This window comes from Thamnophis elegans, chromosome 2, assembly GCF_009769535.1.
Source record: "Thamnophis elegans isolate rThaEle1 chromosome 2, rThaEle1.pri, whole genome shotgun sequence".
NCBI lineage: Eukaryota > Metazoa > Chordata > Lepidosauria > Squamata > Colubridae > Thamnophis > Thamnophis elegans.
The window spans coordinates 138,415,122-138,442,702 of record NC_045542.1 but is presented as its reverse complement, the minus strand read 5'-3'; the positions used below and the strand labels follow the sequence as shown (position 1 = coordinate 138,442,702).

Genomic DNA, 27,581 nt, shown 5'->3' with positions numbered 1-27,581 from the left:
TCTACCCTTAGATGCCTTGGAAAATAGCTTGACTCCCTCTTCTTTGTGGCAGCCCCTGAGATATTGATCTTATGCTTACCCGTTCCAGGAGTGATAAAGTGGCTTTTAAAGCTCCTTCCGGTCGGCCAAATGGGAAGCAATACCTAGAAATAATATATAGCTTTTTAATATTTTTACAGCATATTACTTAATATAGTTACATCAATTTGATGTAAAGAATAACTTTGCCTGCCTACTTTCATCTGAATTCCTGTGTCCACAAATACTGTCTTAAGTGAAACTACAGGATTTGGGTTGAACATTTAAATTAATGCCTTTTAAGAAAAATCTAGAATTTTAAATGAAAGAAGAAGGCTCAGATAAATTGAAATCTTGGTTAAACACAGGAAAGGAGTTATGGCTAGATCCAGCATTACTTCACATATAATTTATACCCTTACAATTTTATTTGTTGAGAGTGCTACTATCATTCCAATAAATATGAACAATGTTGATTAATTCCCAAATTAGCTGGGGGAGGGCATATGTTTTGTCCTCACAAACGTTCTCTTGATGTGATACTTGGAGTTCTATCAGGAAAGCCAGTGAGACAACTGAAAATTTCAAATGGAAAGTGATGTTTAACAGGTAGAGCAGAGGGAATACCAACAAGACGATTGTTCTGGTTTTCCTATTCTGTATAGATCTCTTTTGAGTTCTTCAAATTAATAATTTGATGATTGCTTTTGGAGCCTGGATTTTGTATCATGCCTCACTGGTACTTTTAAGATGAATTAGGAACAAGGATACCTAGTAGTCCTGTAACTGCAGGACTCTTTCAGAGAAAATGGGCTTTTCCATGCTTGAATCAGAGAGGAAAGGGCATGAGGAAAAATATCATACAATAAGGAGATAGGCAAAAGGAATAGAGAAAAAAATCAGACAACAGCATGGTATAATATGACTATATAATGTCCTAGTCATTGTCCCTAGATAAAGAAATGAGCTGTTTTGGTTTTAAACGCAAAATGTGAGCAGAAACCTGCCCATCATCATATCATCACTTTTAATTAATAAATATAGGTAATCCTCAGCCTACAACTACATTTGGGACCAGAATGCCAGCAACCAGCACGTTGCTAAGGAAAGTGGTTGCTCATTGAGTCGTGCCTGATTTTACCACATTTTTTTGCCTCAGTTGTTAAGTGAATCACTACAGTTTGTTAAGTGAGTCATGTGGTCATTCAGTGAATCCAGCTTCCCCATTGACTTTGTTTGTCAGAAGCCAGTGAAATAGGTGATCAGGTAAATACATGCTGGTTGCCAAATTTTGTCCAAATTTTGGACATGTGACAGTGGGGAATGCTCTGATGGTCACAAGTGTGAGGACCGGACATAAGTTACTTTCTTCAGTGGCATTGTAAGTTTGAACAGTCACTATACAAATGGTTGTATGTCAAGGACTACCTGTGTTTGTGTAAGGGTTTGATCACCAAAGTCAAGATGATGGCTCTGATGGGAAAATTGAAGTTCTAGTAAAACATTCGGGGTATTTCCTTTTGGGGGATGGCTTTTCTCTACTGATCCCAATAGCAAGATGCCTCCTTCCTTTTATATTCCTTCTTCTCAAGATACATCCCAAAAGGTTACAAAACCCTCAGAAGGAGAGTTTTAGGTTAGGAGACTTTAAAGAGGAAGAGACAGTTTTAACGTAGTCACCAACCAGTGGTCTGTGAGAAAATTTTGGTGATCCACAGAAAAATTATTTGCATTTTTTTTATATTGCACTAAATACTATTTATCTTTTAAAAAAATCATATTAGTGATCCGCGGGATTTAAAATTATGAATTTAGTGGTCCCTGTGGTCCGTTACGTTGGTGACCCCCTGGCACTGTCTTCTTTAGGAAGTCTTCCAATCCTAAATGGAACTTTACTCACATAACAATCAATTTCAACCATTACCATATTTTTCAGAATATAAGATGCACCTTTTTCCCTTAAAAAAGAGGGTGATAATCTGGGTGCATCTTATACACTGAATACAGCATTTCTGGCCTCCCAACACCCCCCCTTTGCAAAAATGGCTATGTATAGCCTTTAGGAGGCTTCCAGAGTGCTCCTGGGGCTGGGGAAGGGGCAGAAATGAGCAAAAAATGGGCCTTTTTTGCTCGTTCCCCCCTCCCCAGCCACCAGGAGCATGCTATAAGCCTCCTAAAGGTTAGGCATGCTCTTTTTTCGACAAAAAATGGGCCCATTTTCGTAAAAACTTGCCGGTTTTTTGCTTGTTTTTGCCCTCCAGCCCCCAAGAGCACTCTACAAGCCTCCTAAATGCTATGCATGTCCTTTTTGACAAAAAACAGGGCTGTTTTTGGGAGGTTTGCAGAGTGCAAAAACGTTTTTTTTTAAATTTGCCTCTTCAAAATTTTGGTGCGTCTTATACTCAGGAATGTCTTATATTCCAGAGTGTCTTATACTCCGAAATATATGGTAAGTGGAATTGGATCACCCTGGAGTAATGATAAATTTAAACCTTAAAATTGCAAGTTCTTCTCCTAAGCATTCTGTCTACAACTCTTAATGAATTGCTACTACTTAAGCAAGCCATGATAACTGCAACAGTGGAAACCTGGGGACATGATTCCCGCTTTGGAAATTGATATAGCCATTATTACCTAAAATGCGTGATTTGATTTTCCAATAACAACCGCAGCCGCTCTTTGATGTCTTCAAATCGCTCTTTTTCTTCTACTGTTACCGTTCCTATTCCATCAGGCCTAAAGGAAAAACATTATGAATAACTTGAAAGCTGTCTCATGACTTTTATGAATCACCACCCCTGAAATCCAAAACGTGCGTTTCTTTGGATTTTCAATTTTTTTTTAAAAAAAAATGGTGTGAATAAATAGTATCATTTCAGTTACAGACATTTGAAATTGCTGATGGAGTCCTCCAGACTTTATTGCATGTATAAAACTCTAAACAGAGAATCTAATCCCTTATTTTGATTTGCCGTGTTACTCTATGTAGTCCTGCTGATCAAAACACCTGAATTGTATGGATTACAACACCCAATTTTAGATTGAAGCTAATGAGCGAAGAGGTTTTGCTGGGTCTCTGCTTTTCTATGGAAACCATACACCTTCCTTTTCATATATCATGTTTTATAAACCGGGGTGGAGATATTTTTTTTATATCATAAACTCCATTTTTCACCAGGATATGCTTAAACTATCCCTCATACAGATCAGGAAATACTTGTGATCATTCATGGCAGGAGGTGCAAAACTAAAGTTATTGAATATTCTAGCATGTGAGGTTCATTTTCTGAGAGTATCAATCTTGGCAGTAAATTTTTGGAAGTGCAGGGGGTGGAGAATGGCTGCTTCTATGCCTCTTAAACAAGCTCATGGCCAGTTAACATTTTAGATGAGGAGAACAATATCCTTAACTCCTGTAGTTTTCTTGACAGGTTTACTAAAGTAGGTTTCCATTGTTTCCTTCCAAAATGTTTTTTTGAATTCCCATCCCCGTCTAAACCTTTGGAAACCCCATGTGTTCATCAATTAGTAAATTAAAGGTGAGAGGTGACATATAAGAAATATGAGGAACAGTAGCTTTAATAGAAATGATTGTTTTTCCCCGGGGAAGTATCAAAGATCTTGTTAAAGTAGACAAACAATAACCTATCTTGATAATTACAAAAATGATGTATATTCTTTTAACATCAACAGTCACTGTGGCTAATACTGAACTCATTAAATACTTATCTGAACAAGTGGTAGATGTCTTCTGATTTCCAAACAATGTAAGCATAAGACCAGCTTAAATCAAAATGCTTTATCTGATTAATAGCTGAATAAACAGTCACCAGATTATAATTCTGGATAACGATATTTGACACCATTGTTATAATATCTAATTTATTTATTTCATTTAAAACATTTATACAGCCGCCCTGCTTCCAAGCCATTGTAGACGGCACCCAACCCATTAGCATAGGACACAATATTGTATCAGCTTTAGTGTGTAAAGAATGAGATACTAATAGTCAAGAAGGTAATTTCTTAATGCCTTTCCTGCAAATATCTTATTCAAAATTGAAAAGAACGATGAATATCTTTTGCCTTTAATAGTATGCAGCCATTTGCAGGGACTTTGGAACTAATCTACTCCAGTTTTCTACTCAGTCCACCTTTATAGTTTCCCTGACAGTTGTGCATCCATTTACTCTCTGTTTAAACACCGCCAACTCAAGCAAAATTCATCATTTCCCAAAGCAGTCTGTTTCCCTGTTAAAAAACTCTTATCGCTGTTTTTTTTCCCCCTGGATTTTTTTAAAAAAAATATGTTCTTATATTTCCTTTTGAAAGACAAGTGCCTTTTTCTTCCTAATGTTTACCTACAGATCTTGTGTCTACAAAGTAGCTAAATTAGTCATTTGCTGGAGCAAATATTAGGCATTTCTATTATTTATCGGTGTTTGTGTAAGAGGAAGGGCAGAAGAGTTTCCAAAAACACGCTTTTGTATCTCTATTCATTACTGCCACAACATGTGTGCATTTGTGTGTGTGTGTGTGTGTGTGTGAGAGAGAGAGAGAGAGGGAGGGAGGGAGGGAGGGAGGGAGGGAGGGAGGGAGGGATATCCTGACTGTCCCAACCTGCTCTATCTCAGACCAGAAAACGAGCCATATGAATAGTGTATTCTTTTTCCTATGGGCAACCAATATCACAAGCATTTGTGTATTTGTGTGTAGGGTTGTAGCTGAAAGTACCTGCTTTTAAAGATAATATAATTCTTAAAACTGAATAAATGCTTTTCGTTTAAAGCCTCCTTCCATGTTTGGATTAAGCTTCCTAAGTCCTTGGTACTAGGCTAGTTTCGCTACACAAAAGACTTGGCAAAGGATTACGAAGCTTGTAATGAACCTCCTGTCAAGGGTTAATTGGGAAGCTTTATGTTCCTTTTAAAGACCCAAAATGTTCCCAAGATTTTTTTTTCTCCCAACTGCAATCTGTATAGTCAATTTATGACCTAAAGATTCAAATAACTCAAACTACCAATACCTAAAAAGAAATATGAATAAATGAACATTATTAGCAGGGTATATAACCTCGATGTTTTAAAATGAATTCTGAACTTTTTTTTTTAAAAAAAAGAAAATAATGATGAAGGTTTGGATTTTTAAAAAAAATACATGGAGAAAATAAACTGTAAACCTTTCAGTGAGGCTTAAGGCATAAGTAAACACTTTTTAGTCTGGTCTTCTTCATATGCTTTTCAGGGAAGATCTCCAAAGCAGATCCCATAGTGCATGCAAGTTACAGGAGGAAAATAAGAGTTGATTTTCTACCTGATCTAACCATGAAGTTAAATTCTATTAAAAAGGAATTGGGTGAGGCTGCAGTAGCTCTCAGAGATACTGTACACCAATGCTTCAATGATCACTAGGAAGATTTCCTTGCATTCAATGAGTTCTGGGTTTCTAAACCTGGTTATGCTATTAATATCATTAGAAGACTGCATCTAACCTTAGGAAGACCATTTGGGCTTCGTTTTGACTAAATATACCATATTTTTCAGAGTATAAGGCGCACCAAGATTTTGAAGAGGCAAAAAATAGTTTTTGCACTCTGCAGACCTCCCAAAAACGGCCTGGTTTTCATGAAAAAAAGGCTGGTTTTTTTTTAAAAAGGGCATGCATAGCCTTTAGGAGGCTTATAGAGTGCTCCTTGGGGTTGGGAAGGCAAAAACAAGCAAAAAATGACCCATTTTTCACTCATTTTTGCCCTCCCCAGCCCCCAGGAGCACTCTGGAAGCCTCCTAAAGGCTATGCACGACCATTTTTGCAAACGGGGTGGGGTTTCAGGAGGCCAAAAATGCTGCATTTGGTGTATAATATGCACCCAGATTTTCATCCTCTTTTTTGAGGGAAAAATGTGCGTCTTATACTCTGAAAAATATGGTTTGCCAAAATACTACCTATAAAAAATTCAGCCTGCGGTTTAACCCCCCCCCCCACCAAATTATTTTTGTTTTGATAAGCAAGCATTCCTATGATCAGAAAGTAAGACAACAGCCTACTCTTTCAAACGATGGGCTTGTTTATCATTGCTTCGCCAAGAGTTAAATAGAAGGACTTATTTTGAATAGAAATGATAATGATAAAAAAAGCCTCAGTGCTAATTTCCAAATCTCTGCTTATTTTAAAGAAGTTAGTTTTCAAGACTAATTATTCTAAAATATACAAACACATTGTTTACTGATAAAACTCAGTAAGTATACAATATGTTATCAATGTGATAATTGCAACTATTGCTTGATAACGTGAACGTGTAAATCTGTTACCACTAGTTATTGCATGATCAGTTCTCACAGATCACTGCCTCTTAATGTGTCAGCCAATTGCCCAATGAGGGAGAATCCAAATAGGAGGTGATATAGTTGCCCATCTCATGTTCTCACACTATTATTAAATGAAATGTGTGAATTTTTCCCTGATTGAAGCAATAACCTACAAAGTGTTTTACTGAAAGATGCCTTGACATGAGTAGAAATGTAAAACAAAGCAAAATGTGGCTAGAAAACTTGCTCTTTTATGCTACTCCTTCCTTAGTTCAAGACATCAATTTAAAACTTATGGCAAACTTGACATGCTTACTACAGAGAAAGCGGCTGATTCCAAGAAGACAAAATGGTAACCAATGGCTACAGATGGCCATGGCTGACACTTAGATTCTGAACACATTGCAAGATAAGTTGCTTCCAATTGTGCTGAGGATCAGAGCAGCAGACTGCTGCTTATTTTGCTGCATTCCACAAAACACTCCCCAATGAAAAAGTTTTAAATGCCAGGGAGTGGAAATAGGGCATTCTGCCCATCCTTAGTCCAACACAGGAACTATTCTATTTCCAACTCGCTATTTTCTGCTGACTTCAATGGGAGCAAATTTTTATCATCATTTGCAGAGAGTGCCAGTGCTAGTCTGTGGAGGCAAACGAACAAAGGCTCTTTATTCCATTTGTTCTGTTTGTCATAATAAGGTGGAACCTTTGCTTTGGAAATGGCTCCAACAAGCTCACTATGGTTTGTTTTCAAGCAAAATGGACTTGGAACTGTGTTAGTCAAAACAACTTGTAGATTTTTTTCAAATTCAGACCAGAAGCTCTTACTCTAGAAGAGAGCCACTGGGTTAACACTGAGCCACACATTTTGGGGCCATTTTCAGATGTTTTCAGGTCATTTTTTCGGGCTGAAAACAGCCAGTAATGGGTGGAAAAACAGGCGGGGACGGGGCCAGCCTGTGATTTGATTTGCCAGTTCTCAGAACCATGCAGAATCGGAACGACAGGTTTGGGCAAACTGGTCCAAACTGGCAGCAGCCCACTTCTGTACCTCTCCACCCCTAGTTCCATTTTTGGCTGTTTTTTGGGTGAGTGAGGCAATCAGGTTAGGTCATAATCCTGAAATATGATATAGAAGCTTATTGCTATTTAAACTGTAGGCCTTTGGTTCTTGCAATAGCAATACCACTTAGATGTATATACCACTTTACAATGGTTTACAGGTCTTTCTAAGCTGTTTACAGAGTGAACATATTGCCCCGAACAATCTGGATCCTCATTTTACTGACCTCAAAAGGGTGAAAGGATGAATCAACCCTAAGCCACTGAGAATCGAACTGTTGAACTGCTGGCAGCCAACAGTCAGTAGAAGTAGCCTGCAGCACTGCATTCTAGCCACTGCGCCACCATGGCAATGCCTTCTTTGGGCCACAGGAGGAATGAGATTTCCCTTTTAAGATTGAAGGAGGTGTTTGATCTGGTCATGGAAGCTTTATGCCGTGTTCTGATAACTTCCAAAGCCATCTCTTTCCAAAACTGGCTCAAAACAGACAAGATATGATTGGAAAGAGATATACAATATCTGTTCTCCCTCAGAACTTCACAAAGTTCTGAATAGATTGAGGACTTCTCTACCAGGTAAGGAGAAGAATAATTTCTTCTGGCCATGGATTCTTATTGACTTTTATCTATGCAACTTGGGTGGTAGTGGAAAAGATCCTTTTATTATTTCTCAGTCAAAAAGCTTGCTAACTTAATTGGCCATAAGGGCTGTGCCTCTGGACTTGGTAAACAGAGAAGGAACTATGTGATATTTGAAAATTATTTTGGGTCAAGCATTTTAAATTGGGACATGGACATAAAACTTCTGCTGACATAAAGTATTTCATCATCCCACTCTACATACCAAGTTTTGTTCTTTTCACATTGTGTGTCAGTTTCACATTTGTTTTTTTCTAAATTCTTAAAAGAAGAAACATAGAAAAAGAAAACAAAAAGAGTAAGTGACAAAAACTAAGTCTAAAAAACCCATTCAGTCCAATGTTTAGGTGCATCAATAAGCCTTGAACACCTGAAATAACATTGGTCAGTTTTTCCATTCCACCGATCAAAAGCCAGTGCATAGAAACTGAACAGGATTCCTAACATGGAAGAGTAGTCATTTTTGCTACTCATGAAAAATCCATAAATCTTGCTACATGGTAGCAATACATTCCAACCTTTGTGGAAAGAATTCAAGAATATGTTCATTCGCTTATTTTTCATTTATTGATAGATTTCTATACTGCCAGTTCCAAAGGTTTGTCACAGCTTTTACTTCAAAATTATAAAAATTGTAAAAAGAAATTTAAAAAAACACACGAACAGTAAGCCCATATCATATAATTGTCTTTCCTTCTGCCCCAGTTTTTACTTCCAATATTGGACAACTGGTTCTTTTAAAACAGGTGTCTGGTAAACGAAAGTAAATCTATTGTTGAATTAGTCACATTTTAAAATCATACAAGCATTTTAATATTCTTTAAGACTCAGCAACTGGTTTGCTAAACAATTGTTTTTATGGGATATTTCAACTTTTTACTCAAAAAGCTGATATCAACTGTAGTGGTACACCTTACCATATATGCAGATTAAGATGTATGCAAACTAAGAGAAATCCACAGCAAATTTAATACTGACAATAATTTCTCTTCTAGATGCTGCTAATGCATATTCCAAAACAAACAAACAAACACACCTGGACCAGACAGTGAAATCAAGAAACTCTTTTGCTGAATGGACAACTTTTGCAATTCTAACCAAAATTCCTTTTTCAATATCTTAAACAAATGCATTGACCCCAAATCTACCTGTAATTTTGAAGCTGGGATTATCGCAGGGTGTAATTTATATAGTTAGAATTACAGTTTTGTTCCAACAAGATACTAATGTGTATGCTTGTAATAATAGTGCAAGCCTTAACATTACACAACAGTAATATTGATTGGTGTGCGTTATAAATTGAGAAAAAACTTAAGGCTTAAGTCATCAGGTCCACTGTAATCATTTTCCGGGCCATCACAACTGCAAGAACTTCCTTTCTCAAACAGCTCTAGACTATATTACATCTGACATGAAGAACATCTCTTGAATCTACCTTTCAGATATTCGGCAAACTGTTTTCTCACTGTCCTTCACAAAGTTGACATTTTCAGCAGTATGATAGGAAAGATGTCATGTCAGCTGCTTTTCAAGTTCTTGTTAGAATGGTTAGCACCAGTTCTGTCATCTTTACTCTCCTCACAATCCCCAATCTTCATCCATGTCAGAAAGAATAATACTTCCAATTTTTTTTGGTCAGATTTAAAACACTATCACCCAGCTGCACATCTTTCAATTTCACTAGTGATGCTAAATGCTGATACTCATCTATCTAGATGGAAGACAATACATTCAGCAATTAACTGCAGGGATTAAAATTAAAATTAAAAGTGTTTCATTCAGTATTATACACTTGAAGATGCGGATATGTGATCATTGCCATTCAGGGGCACAACAGCTAAATGTAGTTAAATGATCACTGTTAACTGGGGTATTTTGGGGTATTCTGATCTTTGATTTTTTTTTCTTCCTCTTTTGATTTTCACTTTCTCTTGCTGAAGGCTATTCACAATCATTTGGGAAAAAAACACCTTAAATTCTCACCTCTAACAGGAGGCCAGTTCCTCCTGTTAATATAATAATTTGATCACTGAAATTTTATATTTGTTTCTATATGGAATCAGAAACGTTGCTTGTATGGAATTTGAACTTTAAACAAAAAAAGATATAGAAAAAAAAGAAGTATTTACATGTATGTATAATTGCAGTCAGAATCAGAAAAAGGAAACCCACACAAAAGCAAAAGCAAAATAATAATAATATTTAACTTCTAGTGTGTCTACACTTCCAATCAATGATGTCAATAATTAGACCAAAAACAATGTAGGCATTTCACTATGACTTTAGGTCAATCTATATCATAAAAATATGGCATATTTTCAACAGTAACAGTGTTTTTCTCGTTTCATATTGCTTGAATCCTGTAAGAGAAATTAAATATGACAATGTACAGATGAGGGTATGGAATAAAAAAGGAGGAGTGTTATGCTAATAAAAGGTACCATTACAATGGACACTGCATTTCTAGCATAGGTTTTTAATCATTGATTTAAAAAAACAACCAATATAGACATGTTACAGATAAGAAATGAATTCTCCTAAATCTGTTCAATTTTATAACCTAATTCTAATCACAGAATGGAAATTTTCTTAAAGCTTACTAAGGAAAATGTATTCCTTATGGCAAAGACTGTATTTAGATGAGTTATTTGTGCAAATCACAAGGTTAATTATAAATTATAATTAGGAATTGGGGTCCTAAGGCCACTATTTCTTTTGAGAATCTCCATCTCCCCCACCATGCCCTGGTCTAATTGCACTTGGATGCCTTTCAGGGCTAGGTATGCAGCTAAAAGCAAATATATCAGCAAATATATTAAAATAAAAAAGAAATCAAATTGTTTGCCATCGGAAATAGACATTATGAGTTAATTCTTTTGACATTACTTTGTCCCAGGGTGGCTTTGAAAGAATCATGTAGCAACTTTTGAACTTTTCACGATAACCTCTCCCATTTTGGGATATCCCATTCAAATGAATATCTAATTTGGAATAGTGAAGTTTAAAGTTAATAGTGAAGTTTATGAACCAAGGTGGCGCAGTGGTTAGGGTGCAGTACTGCAGGCTACTTCAGCTGACTGTTATCTGCAGTTCAGCGGTTCTAATCTCACCGGCTCAAGGTTGACTCCGCCTTCCATCCTTCCGAGGTGGGTGAAATGAGGACCCAGACTGTGGGGGCAATATGCTGACTCTTAGAGAGGGCTGAAAGCCCTATGAAGCGGTATATAAGTCTAACTGCTATTGCTATTGCTATTGCTAAAGGATACATTCTTGGGTTTTTCTCCTTTCCACAAATCTTTATCCTTTTGAAAGTCTTCTATGGTTATAAATGATTTACACGACCCGTGACTGCTATGATACATGTCCAGATTGCTGCCTTGCTGTATGCCCCAGCCATATTGTTGGGTTACATAACCACATCACATCAGACAAGCAGCTGTGTCAAATTAAGCATTCCCCCCCCAAAAAAAATGTTAGTGGGAAAAACATGAAAGTGGGTTGCTCCTCATGTGCACAACCACATCTGGTTTCAACCAACTCCTGCCTAATTTGCCCATGGACCCTCTTTCCACAATTGTCACAGTGCTGATTTGTGCTTGACCTTTAAGATGGCTTGTGGGGGGGGGAGGATTCTTGGTGCTCTCTGAGCTTGCTTGTTTTCTGGCAATTTTTTCAATTACCCAAATTAGGTAACATCATCAGTGCTAGTAAGGAGTGCAGTTTGTTGTTAGTTTATATTCTGGTGGCTTGTCTGTCAATGCTGGTGGGAGCAATCTTAGAGATTCTTTAGTTGAGCTGTTTGCTGTTTGCTTCATTGGCAGTTTCTTGATTGGGGTACTGCTTACTTGATTGTTGGTGATATTAACCTTGATGTTGGTGTGATGTTAACCTTGAAGTTAATCTATGCTGATCTGGGCACTGGTTTCTAGTGGAGAGCTGCTGGAGTCTTTTTGTTCTCTTTTGGGCTGGGTAATAGTCTCTTTTGCATAGTCTACAGATGTTGTTAATGTCTTTGTGTCCATTGATGACTGCAGTGCCAGGCTTCTAGAAATTCCCTGGCACTTTTGGACTTGGCTTGGTCTAGGATGGTCACATTTCCCAGGTGAAATTATGATTAAATCTGTCTGTATATTGGGAAATTAAAGAATTTTCATCATGGTGACTTCTTTTTTGATTTGTTAGTTTTGCCAAAGCCAATGATGATCTTTATCCAATTTTTCTGCCTTGAATTATTTAGGATGCCCAGGCTATTCCTACTTATGTACCTTCCCATAACTCAAGATGAATGCTAGAACCCTGCTGAATCCAATCAAACCTACATTCAGTCCAGCATTTTAATTCCTACAACTTTCATCTCTGATGTGATTTTCATGAAATAGGCAAAGTTGATCCAGAGGAGTAAGTTAAAAAAGAATCTAGTTTGATCTAAATATCAAAATGGGTATGCATGTAGAGTATGTTTGTTTGTGTGTGCGCCCGTGTGTGCGTGTGTGTTTGTGTAGAAATGGAAAGCACTTAATCCAGAGCACTGATGGAAATGCTTAATTTGACTCTGCTGGCATGCCATACCTCCAGACCCTCCCCGGCCAACAAAAGAGAAACAATTCCTTATATATTAATTTATTTTTAAAAATTGCAGTCGACTCGTGTGTCATCCCCAGGATCTGTCATACATTGCAGTGTTCTGTTGATAGGCCCCTGCCCTTGTACTAGAGGCAGCTCCAGGTCTATAAGGTCTTTGTTCTTGAAGCAGCTTTGGAGAATGCTCTTCCGTGGCCTCTGCTGCATGCAAAACCCACCTGAAAGCACACCCTTTCTTATGCAATTTTTAAAGGCATTGGAGGCATGCAAGAGTGCACCCCATTTCCTCTCAGCCTCTGAAAATTGTGCAAGAATGTGGTCTGCTTTCCAGAATAATTGTTAGGTGATGCTAGTGTGTCACCCAAAATGTTTTGGCGTGTCACCTTTGATATATTTCATAGGTTTGCCAACACTGGTGCGGGATAAGGCATCAGATTAGAAACCAGGAATCAAAGTGTGTGTGTGTGTGTTTGTGTTTGTGTGTGTGTATACACTGCACGAGTCAAAAAGAAGGCCGTGAAAATATATACAGACCCCTCGCATCCTGGACATAAATTGTTTCAACACTTACCCTCAAAATAACACTATAAAAATGACAGGTTTTTCCCCTAAACATCATTACTCTGCTAATCAAATAATTCGCTCACCACTGTCAAACCATTCACTAAGGCTGCATTACTATTACTATTAGTCATCTCATTGTTCCTATCACCCATCTCCTCCAACTTATAACTGCAGGGCTGTACCTTTGTTGCTTGTATCCTTACGATTTATATTGATATTGATTATTCCTGATTGCTTATTTGTACCCTATGGCTATCATTAAGTGCTGTACCTTATGATTCTTGATGAATGTATCTTGTCTTTTTATGTACACTGAGACCCTATGTACCAAAAACAAATTCCTTGTGTGTCCAAACACACATGGCCAATAAAGAATTCACAATATTACATTTGCTTTAAACAAACAGAAGAGCAATCAGAATAAAGCATATTCAAATATCCACTGGAAATTATTATTCTGCTTCTCAGATCAAAACACCCAAATAGAGAATTCCGAACACCCTATTTGCAAAGTCTGAATGTATCCAGTGCTCTGAGTTTGGTGTATTATTCAGATAATATGGCACACAGTCTGCAGAATTTCCTATTGGAAGTAGCCTGAGGGGAATTCCTAATAGGAGCCATTTTTCCCTGTTCTGCATTGATAACTGGACTATATTCACGAAAAACAGGACCTTGAACAGCATCTAGTTAGTTTCTCTCCTTCGATTGCCTGTCATTCATTCTGTCAGCCGCGGCCTTCGGGCTGTCCTGCACCGTCTGAATCACACTTTTTCTGCACTTTCTCACTGACTGCAAGCTACTGTCCTCTCATTGTCTGACCTTACACACAGAGAGAGCAAAAACAGACAAACCATCACAGCTCCATCACTGTCTAGTGTTTATATAGAGAACTGATACCAAGCCAGAAAGAACTGTCTCTTTGACCATCATTACGTTTAAGCCAGCGTATTCTGATAGCAAATCTTAGTTTTAGGGAGAACCATATTAATACACTTTTACCAGAGAAAATAACCCTGAAATTTAAAATACAGATGGAAAGAAAATGAAAAATAATTAATGGAATATAGAAATTGGAATTTTAAAAAAATCTATAAGTGGGTATGAAGACTCATATCTGTGCATAAGTACTTGGTTCCCCACTTTTTTTTTAAAAAAAAATGATATCTTTGTCTCTAAATGTTGTTAGAGCTTCATATGGAATGTCCTGATATAGAAGTTGGAGTGAAAAATAATGCTAAATTTGCCAGAATTTAACTTATTTCATAAACAGTCATTCTATATGTAATGTGCTGGCATTTTAAAAGTACATCCTCACCCTAAATTTTAAACAATTCAGTTAGATATATTAATCAGAGCAGTAGTGTAAATGCTTCATTAAACAATCAGAGCCAACAATTAGGGCCAAACTTGCTTTTATATAAATCTTAGAAATTTTGGCAACTCTCATTACAGCAAAGTTGCATCACCCAGATTCTAGATTATATCCATATTCTACCCAAATCATACGCACAAAAAAATTCAGGACAACATCCAGGGATTGGCAGACTTCTCTTGCCGTAGCTGAAGTCATTATGATCCCACCTATAGCAAGGTGAAAGTCACTGCTCACTAAGAAGACCATAGATTAGATGTCAACTTTGCCCACAAACCACTTGGATGATCCTTTAAATTCTTGGCGTAAACTATCACGGTGCAATGTACAATTACATCTTCTGGTTTTCCTTGGTATTATATGTGTAGTTAAGATTTCAGGGAAACTGCAGCACACGCAGAGAATTTCGTTCCTTTCCATCCTCTGCTCACTCCTTCTGAAATATGTTCCTCTCCCATGTAGCTATGAGTAATAACAAATGCACTTTCCATCTGTATGTCTCCTTTCATACTGGAATCACCAACACAGCCACAATGTATTTTGGCTCACAGATTGAGCCTGTAGGAGATGACCAGGCTGAGCTTGAGGAAGGAGTCAAATGCATCATCACTTTGGAATCCTTCCATACCCACAAATGATCTAAGTCCATCCCCCCACCCCCACCCTGGAATTCCATTAACTCTTATCTACCAACAATTTGTCTTGGCCATTAGTAGTTCAGATTCTTGTTTAGAGGTAGCATGGAATAAACTTGCACTCATTTGAAGAACCTTACTTCCTAATTTCTTGTGCCTGCAGGGCCCTAATTTTATAAGCCATAAAAGTGATAGTTTGACTAGTAAATTAGAATTTTATATTAGAACCCCCCTTTATACAAGTGTCTCCAAATCAACAGGATAAAAAGTCCTAGACAAATACTTGTCCCACTGGCTCAGGTCTTGTGAATATGGATGAAACTCAACTCTAACTCATCTGATAAATATGAATCTTCCTATCTTTTCCAGCAACAGCTATGATGTATACACAGTGATTTAGACTTCTACTCATAGGAATCTTCTTTCTGACTAAATTGAAGTTATCTATCATTTGATAAACCTCTGTACAAAATTTTGTAAAAGTATTTCAGCAAGATCTTGTAACTGTCTGCTGTCCAAGTTTACCTGCTACAGCCTTATTCAACAGGCTTTTCGTCCTACAAAATAACATCTGTGACATTGCTACACTGTGAGAAATCTCGCACAAGAGCACACACAAAAGCAGCTCAAAAACATTTTATTCACACCTGTCCAAAATGGATAGGTGCAGTGTTTTAAACGTGTGTCCACAGATGAAATAGGTTGGCACTCACACGAGAGAGAATTTTCTAAACACACATCCCACTGGTACAAGTTGAGTCATTTTTGTTACCCATACTGTATATTATGTTGCTTAATTTTTAAAAATTACATTTCTGAAGTATCACAATTGTGGGAGGCTTGGTAGTGCACACATAAAACAATCACAGTAAAATAATATAAAATTAAAAACAGTGTAATGAAAATATACAAAATGAAACAATGTGTAATTATATGAGATACCAATGGCATTATCCAACTAGTTAAACTGCTGGTAGGATTCCTAACAAGGTTGGGACAAGACTAATTTCTTAGGGGAGGCCATGTCAGGTCCAAAGAACCAAGAACTACTGTTGGGGTCTGCTGGTGGCCTGTGGAGCTGTCAGCAGAGTCAGATAGTGAGGAGGTTGGGGAGGAAAATGGGCCAGTCCTGGAGTCTGAGGAAGGCTCAGATGAGGACTCTGCGTCGGAGGCAGAGAGAAGACCAGGGCCATCTGGAAGTTATGTGCTGCCTTCGGAGCCTCCAGAGTCCGACATCAGCGAGGCAGAGGAACAGAGGGAGCCTGTTTCCAGTGTGCGCATGCATAGAGCTGCCAGAAGGCAAGAACAGTTAACACAAAAGGGACGATTTGGGAGTAAGGCTTGGAGTTGATTGGCCCCTCCCATAGGACATAAAGGAGGAGCAAAGACATGTGACCCTTTGCAGGAAGCAACTTTGTTCATGCTGGTCGGTTTACGTTCTGAAGCTCCATTTTTACTTTGTGCTCCACGTGGCCTTGTCAATCTAATTGCTAATCAGGTGTTTGGCAGTGTTTCAAGGAAGATAGTTGGATGCTTATTAGCCTTATCCTGAAAGACTTGGGCAGAGCACTGTTGGACTCTTTACAAACTATTTGTGACTCATTATGGACTGTGAATGAACATAATTCACAGCCTTTGAAATAAAAAGAGGGTTTTTGGTTACTCAGTGTATGCTTTTTACTGTATCAGGAAGCCTAGGTCAGAACAAGTACATGTGAATAGCTCATCTACTAACGGAAACTTGCCAGAATAAACCAATTATCTGTGATAACTATAGATAGACTCTGTGAATTGCTAGGGAGGGTTCAATCTTGCTCTCTTCCTGCTCACCACTCATTCCAAGCTCTGCTGTCTCTTGCCTTCTCTCCTCCCTCCTGCAATTCCTGAGTATATCCCACCACAGGCTATTCTTTAACATAGGGATTACTATAAGAAGCACCTACTCCTGTGCTCCTCCCCACTTAACAGAATGACAGTCAAAGGGACTTTGGAGGTCTTCTAATCCAACTCCCTGGTTACAAGCAACTTCTCTCTGAGTATGTGTCTCAGGTAAGTCAATCCTAACCATGGTGCCAAATATTAATTGCATTATGCTGGGTTCCTTGTTATGGATCTCGATTCCTAACCTTTGAGTTAATAAAGTTGTGCATTTTATTAACTGCTGTAGTTTTGTACCTAATCTTTCTATATTAATCTAACTCCTATAAGGCAGAGTTCCCCCAGTATTTCAAATCAAGAAGGCATAAATTCCTCTATATCCTATATCAAACTCCCATCCACTAAACTATTATTTCTTACCTTTTTTGTTCTGGAGGTGGCTGAGATTTGTTATCTTTCCTCTTTTTGGACTCCTTTTTGGAATCCTTTTTGGCCTCTACCTCAGAGGCTGGGGGGTTATTTGCTACTGGCTGTATGCCACCAAGTATCTCTTCCATTGTTTGACTTTGGAGATGTTGAGTTTTAAATTAAAACATAAAAAGAAGATAAGGATAACGAAAGAGAAAATTAAAGCAGCAAGGTGATGTTACAGAAGAAACGAAAGAAAACAAGGTAAAAATTAAACATTAAACAATAAAATGATAACAATAGATGCCAACAATTTGTCAGCAGAAGAAGAAAAAAAAGGAAATCAGAACTACAAAGAAAAGAAGGCAAGCCAAATGCCGTAACGTAACGAGATGGATCAAGCGAACTGTGACTTGAGTGGCAGCCATACATGTAAAATACCAGCAATGTGTATAATAATTCATGATGATGTTTACCAGAGAGCTTACAAAACACTTCATTATTTTATAACACTCTGTTATGCAGTAGCATATGTAGAACAGAGTGTGAAATCTCACTGTATAGAACACAACTTCCAAAAAATAAATCCATCGGTGCACGGAATGCTACACCAGCCTGTATAGTTAGGAAACTTACTTCTGTAACACTTTCAGATTTAAAATGGACTTCAAATTCCGAAATAAGTTTGAAAGTTTGAAATAAGTTTTTTTTTAAGTCATTTCAGTTTGAATCTAATCTGATCTGTTACAGCAAGGTTAACTGGCATAACAGGCAAATGAAACCAATTTTGAGTCTATAAGCATGCAAGTCTCAGTACAAAAGGAATCTGATGTAGCCATTCTTGATAAGGCATTTAGAAATGGTGGCTTTATGATGCAACGGCAGCTTCCTAAGTCCAGCCAAAGTAGAGCGTATATAAAATTGCTGCACGCCATTATGTTGGCGTCGAAGGAATACTGTGTTCTTCTGTTATCATGACGTAGAAGCTTAAGAAGTAAGCAGAATGAACATATTGGATTACAGAAGCTAATGCTTTCTGCAAGTGTTCAGCCCACACACAGAAATCTTAAAGTGGGACAGGGATAAGGATATGTCTTCAAAGCTCTTGACTCCACAATCTTTTTCTTTAAGGATTCTTTGTAATTCTGAGTCTATTAAACATTAAATTGTGAAGAGATTTTATGAGCATTTAGCTGATCTCCATGACTGAAGATCTCAGAAAGCATTATTCCTATTGACAGAGAGATATTCAGCCTACAAACCTACGTAGCACAAAATGTTCTTAGGTAACTTCATTTTCTCTCTTAAGTCCTGTAAAGGATTTAAGAAAGTCCTTAAATTAAAAGGAAGACAGCTACTGCATCTCATTGACATTTTGCATCATCTTGTGATGCAATCAAAATATTCAAATGTCTACAAATTTTTAACTGATTGAAATAATTTTTCCCAGTTTGAGTTTTTCTCCATCACTCTCAAACCTGAAATGCACTTCTTCAACCAATTGCAGCACACAAATTATTTACAAGAAGAGCATCAAAAGTGTTCAGTTGTTGCACTCCCACAATTACTAAAATAGGGAAAAAAAGACGAGAAGTTCTTAAACTGCATTTTTATATTGACAGCACATACAATTCCTTATCTGAGCAGGTGAATTTATTCAAAAGTTTCTTCTTTGGCATAATTATTTAACTGATGGTCTTTTCAAAGTGGTTCAAGCATTAAAAGATGGACTTCAGTTTTGTGGGGCATTACCATTTTTTAGACAAGAACTATATGCTATTTTCAAGATAGTAAACAAACATAAATTATGAGTATAGTTACGCATTATCCAAAGAAACCAGCACTTCAAAAAGCAATGTTGCCAAAATGGCTGAGACACACCTGGTCCCCCTTACCTGTTGCCGTGAACATGCGATGCACAAAAGGCAAAACTGTAGTGCAGTAAGGTGGGGTCAATCATTGCTCCATTTTCTGCTCTTTCAAGCAAATCGCTAAGGTAGCAGAGATGCCTATGACAGCCTCTGACTCCATTCCGTGCACAGTATTCATCTAGGACAAAGACTTGGCCAGGGCTAAACCAGCCCTGTAGGTAAATAGAGAAAGTTTGTGTCAAATGTAGACTTTGTTAAAAAAAAAAAAGACACACCAGACCACAATTTATGAAAAATCAAATTAGGAATAGAAATGAAATATTGATGTTGAATACATGCATTAAAATAGGAATGTTTAGAAGAGAACCGACTTTGTTCAACTACATTTTTGTTTGAAAAACCAGCTTGTTCTTTTTTTGATGTCATAGCGTAAGCAGTCCAACTTTTAGTAGGTGCACCATGATACCCAAATGAGATATGGAATTTATGCTAGCTGCATTATTTGCTTCTCTTGCCCCTTCGCACCATGGATGTCTGCTTTCGTGGACAATTGAAGTACTGAGTCGGTGACTTGTAAAAGGAATATTACAACATTGAGGTCTACCATCCAAAGGCAATCTTGACTTGACAGATCGAGTGGAAGGATCTAAGTGAGACGTAAAATATCACTTCACCCAAACAATGCCAGAAGTTTTAAACAGGGAAACATCAATTATCTAGTATATATGAAATACATACTGAGATGGATATTGCAGGGATGATTTGCAAAAGGACTCAAACAGCTTATTAAGCATCAATCACATATCTACTCTATGTATACAACTGTGCTCTCAATCCCAAAGGTGCTTTTTGAAGATACAACTGGATTTTCTGGATTATCACTTTGCTGTATAATGTACAAATATTGAATTAACTCCAAACTTTATCATGCTTAGAATAGAGCACTGGAATCAACGGGCTAAAATAATCTAGCATATTGCATTGAAAGAAGAGATCTCCATATAAGAACCCCCGCCCCCCCATTATAAAAAATAAATTCTCTAGTAAGCAGCAATAGCTATGACACATGTTTTGTTCTCTGCAAGTAAATGTGCATGTGTGGAAATTGGGATAGCACTTCTGGCCCAAATACCATTCTTCGTGTGTTTCGAGATCCTTTTCTATATGGAAGTCAGTAAACCAAAGTGCATATATTCTGGTTGCATGACAGTCCCTAGAAATTTGGAAGGGAACGATCTTAAATAATACCTGTGCATTGGAGCATGGGAATGGCAGATATTCATATATGAATGGATTCTTGAATGGGAATATGGTCAATAACCGGATCTGGAGGCAGAATTTCATGGAAAAAAGCAGGAGAAAACTAACACAAATACTGTATATCTCTTAATTTCTATAGCTCAAGCTGTTTCAGGGTTTTATATGTCAATGTGAAGACCACAGAGTATGGCTGAAGGATCACTAGAAGTTGTTTTCTACTTTAGAATATTACAAACACAGAGGCATTATAACCTCAGCAGCCCGTTCTGTTTGTTGTATTAGCTGAACAATCAACAAGGGCAGGTGCACATCTCCAAAGTATTAAGAGTAGTGAAGTTTCAAGGTTACACAAACACAAATTAATGATGGTGTATTCTTGTGGATCTATCCCGGCATGTCAAAGCACCAAACTATCATTTTGTATAATGGGAAGTCTAATTAGAAGAGATTGTCATAACAGCTATCAGGTAGATTCTTTTTCACCTAACATGAAATTCTGTTGATAGAATTCAAAAGAACTCCAGCAGCACACTGAAAAATAATCAGTATCGACAGAGACATGGAGCCATTGACAAGACATATCTTTCTAATGCTTCAAAACTTCAAACTCTTTCTTCTTTTAATTGAAAAGTTCCCGCGGCGACTAGATCAGTGCCCTGCCCCTCTAGGCAACTTCTTTGCCACCCCATCTGGCACCCCAAATGCTACGTCTTTGAAATGACGCCGCTGTGAAAAGATTAAAATATATTTCTACCACTCGGATGACACCAAATCTTTTCTGGATGCCAAAATGCTACTGTTGAGGAGAGTCGAAGAAATATCAATTAAGAACTTCATCGAAGGATTTGCTTATCCTTGTTGGGCCAACTCCAGAACAGATTGAAAAGGGATTAAAATAATGAGGGGCAGAATCAAAGGCATGGAAAACAGACATAGTTCCTTTTATTACGCCTATTGCCAGAAAGCGCATGTGTGAAAAAATGAAGACGCTGACGGAGGATAACGCAGACTGTGGCTTGTCAAAAGCAATCCTCCCCCCGCTCTCTTTATGTCATTTCAAAAGAACTCCTGGAATTTTGCAATTGGGTGAAAGCTCTAACAAAAACATTTTCCTTACTTAAGAAAAAATCAGTTGGTTTTGTTTCTCTCATAATATTTTGGCAAGGTAGAAAGACAGGGGTAAATTAAAAATACCTCTCCCCTCCTCTTTCTGCAACTGATTTCCAGAAAGAAGAATTGAGTGTTCCAGAAAACTCTGGTATGGAAAAACTATAACTGAAGAAAGCACAGAGACAAAAAATATTGCTAACATTGCAGCTGACTGTATTTGTATGATTATTCTTGAGAAAATAGTTGTATAGCAACATTTCTTGCAATTCAGATTCCCACCAAGTGCCTCCTAGCTAATCTAAGAGTGATTTTTCCCCATAAGGCGTACTTCAGAAACACATTTGAAGATGGTTTTTGCTTTTCTAAAGCACAGGGAAAATTAGGCAACTGAATACACATTTGATCTAGTTATGGCTATACTGTGAAAACTGAATTTTTTTTCAGAATTCCTACTAAATTATCTGAGTGAAGCAGCTAGAAACCCCTGTGAAAATCAAATCAAAAGAAAAAAGAGGAGGGAATGATAGCAAGCTAGTTGGTGTTGTGTTCTGCATTTGTAAATCAATGCTGTTCTTTATTTTTTATTTTCTTGCTCCTTACTGCAAGTGGCTGCTTCTTCTTCTTCTTCTTCTTCTTCTTCTTCTTCTTCTTCTTCTTCTTCTTCTTCTTCTTCTTCTTCTTCTTCATCTTCCTCCTCCTCCTCCTCCTCCTCCTCCTCCTCCTGCTCGCTCACTCAAATTCATATCTAGGACATTTTCTTCTCTCATCAGAGACTCTGACAGGTTGGTCTCATCACAAGATGCCACATGAGACTGAATTGCAGATTCATCATACAAAGAAATCTAGAGGCAGTTACACCCGCTGAAAGGGAGTGCTTTATTTATTTAATCAGATTTTACAACGGCCCACCTTCCTCCCAGAGGGACTCAGGCAGTGCACAAGTAAAATATTAAGATCTAAAACAGCTACATAAAATTTAAAAAGGCAATTAAAAATCAGTGTTAAAGTTAAAAAGTGGGAGAGAGGTGTTCAAGGCACTAACCAGCCTCATGGCTGTATTGTCCTCTGTGCGCCTCAAGGTGTATTTATACACCTTTCAGAAAGGCCAGGAGAGTGAGGGTGGACAGGCTCACCTCTTGTGGAGGAATGCTCCATAAGGCAGGGGTAACAGTAGAAAAGATGCCCATCCTGGACCTGGCCAGTAAGAATTCCTTAGCTGAGGGAATTCACAACATACCTTTCTTGCCTGGCTAGTTGGGATGGGCTGATGTATTGGGATGAAGATAACTCGGTAGGTAACCTGGCCGCCAAAACCCCAAGAGTCCAATAATTTGGCCCCGCTTTCAACCTAGAAGCCAGGCTATTTGATTCTATCTCAAGATGAAAATAATTTAGGCAAGGAACGGTTAATCTGCAACTTGAGAGTTGCACATATCAGTCTGCCTTATTTTCACCAGGGCATCGGCCTGTTTTGTGAGCCACCAGTTTCTTAATCCTGAGAATGGTGTGAGAGAAAGAGAGAAGGGATCGTGAAGAAAATGAACCGTAGGTATCTTATATACTACCTGCTTTCTATTTACAAATCACCTCCCTAAAGTTGAGCCTATTAGAAACCAAAAAGGACATCAGCATGTCATTACATTGATGTGGCATCATTTTCCATTCAGGGCTATGTCTGAAGATGACCTCCAAGGGGATAGAGGCCTTGACTATCTGAGTTATGAGGTAAACATGAATTATAGCTTCAGCAATGTATCGGGTTCACAGATTGTTAACTGCATTGCCAAAAGCCAACTTGGAACACATTTCAAGCAAATGAAGTTTACGCTAGTCGATAATTCAGGTCCAATTGAAAAAAAACACCTCTCATTTGATGCAAGCATGAAGTCATTCTAAAAAGAAATTATAGCAAATTGCATCTTCATGACTTTCCTAAAAATGGAAATATTGTTTGATTTCTTCTGTTTCCCAGTTTTTATTTATTTTATTTGGTGTTTAAATACAAAAATGAACAACAACAAAAATCATGTAAAATGACAATTTAGTTTTTGACAACCTTCTTCTCAATTAAAAAAAACCCCACAGATACTTCTGAATGAGTAAATTAAAACAGACTCCATGGTCCACTGTTCTAGCACTTCCACTTGAGTATGGATGGCTTTCTTCATTTTGAAATGGAGACTGGAGATTTCTAAAATTAGAAATCATGTACTTTGACATTGCAGCAAAACCTGCATTCTTCCAGTCTGCAAATACAGCTAACTTCAGAATATTTCAGTGTACATTTTATTTGATTTAATTATTAAAGAGAGCCACTTGATCCTTCTAGAGCAGCAGCACTGAATACACCAGACCTTGCATGGCAAATCTATAAAGCGTACAAGTACAAATAATACTTACGCAGGGAGGGAGCCAATGTTGGACAGCACAGCCTTTTTCTAAATCATTGTTTGCAGAGAGCAACTTAAAGAAGCCTGCAGCTATGAAAACTGTGGCAGGAAGTTTCAGTCAATGGTGCCAACAACACCTCTGCCTCCCCTCCCAATTGCTTTTCCTTGCCAAAAACTGTTGCCTTTATGTTATCTGTAATGAGTCAATTTCTTTGTTTTCATAGAGAATTCCGCTTCTGTTAGACTGTGGGAAATCAAGTCAAACTGTACATCATGGGCTTGAGAAAGAGAAAAGATGGTACTTTAGGGGAGATCAATCAGTCTTCAATGGATGACTTATGAACACAAGTGTTGTCAACAATACGAACGACAACAAAAAAATAAATTGCACAGTTTGCAATTTATATGGAGGGGATATATATATATTTAAAGATAAATATATATTTATCTTTAAAATCCCACACAATTCTTTCCTTTTTGGAATAAATCAAAACCATCCTCTGTGTTCTAAATTTAGGATTTGAAAGTCCCCAATGACCCTTTAGTTGCTCACCTATATCAATTCTGCACTAAAAACTGACTTGCAGAAATTCCCTTATATGTGAGCAGATGTGATCTCAGGCAGGGAAATGGCAATCTGGTAATTTCGAGCGAACGGGATTAGAGTTAAAAGGAACAAAAGGAGAATGAGATGTGAAGCAGATTGCTCCAAAATCAGAGCCCTAGAATGAAGATTGGGTTGCTGGATGCCAGCTTGATGAATGAGAAAAATTGACTGGGACTTGAGACCCCCTGAGAGATGGGAATCAATTCAGATACTCTGTGCCAAGAGACTGATAGCAACAAATGGCGGCCAGATGCTGAAGGCTCCTCCCTCAAATTAAATCCAGGGAAAAGCAAGAACATCTTGGTCGCCATCCCATTGATCAGTCTCCCACCAGAAATTCAGATGGCTCCATCATTTCTGGTTTTTAGAAAAATCTAAAAAGCTAATGGGTTCTAAAGAGCATTTATGCTCTCTTTTTTTTTAGTAAAGCTATTACCATTGTTCTGCCTATTGCAAAAATTTACAAAAGTTTTTGAAAGTTTAATGTTTTGCATTTGTTTGTGTTATGATCAGTGTTTGTTTTTTTTATTGTGAGAACAAAGCAACCAGTAAAATTAAATCTACAGGAGTTGATATAACATAGTCCTGATAGGTGCCAGCTTGTGAAATTTCTAAACATCATAAATTTTCTTACATTAAATGTTAATTAGTTAGCTCCACTGGATTGGGCTTGACTTCTGATGACTGCTTCAACAAATTTTCATCATCTCAATCTAGTTCCAGCACACTTCTGCAGCTCTTCCAATGAGAATAAAGTAATCTCTTTGAAACTATGTTTTATTTTAACTGCGATCTACTATCTCTCAATCGTGTGAGGCAAAATTGTTTTTTTCTAGGCCATCATTGGTCTTGCATCACATGGCCAAAACAGTGAAATGGGAGGCTGTTATGGTATATGGCCAGATCTGTTATTTCTAACTGGCACAACTATCGATAAAAATAGGCAGGCACATTTATTGATGGTGATGAAAAATGAGTGTATCTGTGTAAAGCAGGGGTGTCAAACTCGCATCGTCACATTGTCGTCACGTGACATATCACAACTTTTTTCCCTTCCCTAAACTGGGGGTGGGTATGACCAGCATGTGACGCACCCATGGGCCACTAGTTTGACACCCCTGGTGTACTCTGGTGTACCCCTGGTGTACTCTGTTTTCCCCAAAATAAGACCTCGTCAGATAATAAACCCTCCCTGAAAATATTGCAACACAGCAGCAGCCATGAGATGACCATGTTCTCTGCCTCCTGCGCCTCAAAAATAATAAGACCTCCCCAAAAATAAGGCCAAGCACTTATTTCGGGGGTCAAAAGAAAATAAGACCCTGTGTTATTTTCAGGGAAACATGGTAGAGACACCCCAAAACAGGAAGGTTGTGTCCTAATTGATAACTGCTAGACATCTTAGCTAAATGTTTCCTTTCTGCTGTAAATGTTGAACAGTTAAAGACTTACTAGCAACAAGAAACATATTTCTGTTGAAGTCACTGTTTAAGCTTTTGCTCAACTAATTCAGTTAAGAAGAAATATGTACTTCCTCTATTAACGAAAGGAGGATGAGTCCAGAGATTTACAAGAACATAACAATTTCTAATTGAACTTTCTAAATTCCAACAAAGGTTTCACTTTTATTGTTTTTCCATCATCAATCCCCAAACTATAATTCTATTGTCACTGAAATCAATCTGTCTGTCTGTCTATCTATAATCTATCTATCTATCTATCTATCTATCTATCTATCTATCTATCTATCTATCTATCTATCTATCTATCATCATCTTATCTATCATATCTATCAATACCAATACAAAATTCTGAGTTTAGTTGGGTTTTTGTTGCAAGGTTAATAGGCTGATTTAAGGTCTAAAAATCAAATAAAGATTGAATGTATCACAACTACAAACCATATTTATCCTTTGTGATCTTCAGGTTCACTGTAAAGGAAGATTGGATTTGAAGGATCTCTTCAGTTAGAAGAGATAATAAACATATTTATGTTTGCCAAGATCTGTTGATTCTGCCAGATTTCTCGTACCGCACAGAAATAGTTGCTAATCGAACAGAGGGTAATTTTTGAAATATGAGATCTCTCAGGACCAAATTCAGACCTGAAGGAAACAGGCATTTATTTCAACTGACAGCTGTTTCCCTTGACAGCTGCAGACACTATCAGAAAATCAGACATTAGTACTCAAGAGTTTACATCGCATAGACCAAAAGTATACTTGCCAGACAAGAATAGGAATCATTAAGTCTGTGGTCCAAAGTGAGGCGCTGAAGCATCTCAAAAAGTGCAGCGTGGTCAAAATTACAGGGATTGGAAGAGATAAATTCATCCATGCCATGCTTTTGAGCTCTATCTGCATCTGTTCATTTATACATATAGAGAAAGACACAATTTAGAAAAAACATTGTGTTTGACGTACCAATGATATAACATGAAGCATGAGAACTAAGTTGCTCTGTAGCATTTATTTGAATTTCAGGCTCACAAGCCTTAATTGGATATATCCTTCAACTTCCATTGTCAACTTGCAACACTTATGGAATGGCTTATATTGCCAAAGGTGCTAGAATCATAATCTTATTTCCCAATTACTGGATTGCATTTATTTCACATTTTGAAAAAAATAACAAGAAAGTTATTAATTTTTTTTGCTTAAAAAAACTCTAATCCATACTTATTGTCTATAAAATTTATGTTGGGATTCCTATAATCTACAAATTCCTACTTTTCATTTCTAAATAATGAGTAGAACCTGTTGCAGATCTATTCTGGGTCAATTACTGAGACCAGAGGTTTATTCATTGGACTTGTGCTGAAATCCATCCTCAGGAACTTCTACTTGAGTGTGTGATTTGGGCTCTTCTGTGCATGCTA

At 37.5% G+C, this 27,581-nt stretch overlaps 1 protein-coding gene across 13 annotated transcripts in view; it reads right to left on the bottom strand.

Moving 5' to 3' along the window:
• The window catches only part of CADPS (calcium dependent secretion activator), a 440,774-nt gene that overhangs the window by 147,893 nt on the left and 265,300 nt on the right, over positions 1-27,581 (bottom strand). For 12 of the 13 annotated variants that reach the window (XM_032210572.1, XM_032210571.1, XM_032210579.1 and 9 more), the window contains exons 12-15: positions 26,930-27,066; positions 19,361-19,548; positions 2,653-2,754; positions 80-143 (exon numbers count right to left, since the gene is read on the bottom strand). In XM_032210572.1, coding sequence (XP_032066463.1) covers positions 80-143; positions 2,653-2,754; positions 19,361-19,548; positions 26,930-27,066 — 491 coding nt within the window. Of the gene's footprint in view, positions 1-79; positions 144-2,652; positions 2,755-19,360; positions 19,550-26,929; positions 27,067-27,581 lie in introns of all 13 variants that reach the window. The other variant, XM_032210581.1, reaches the window with a different exon arrangement.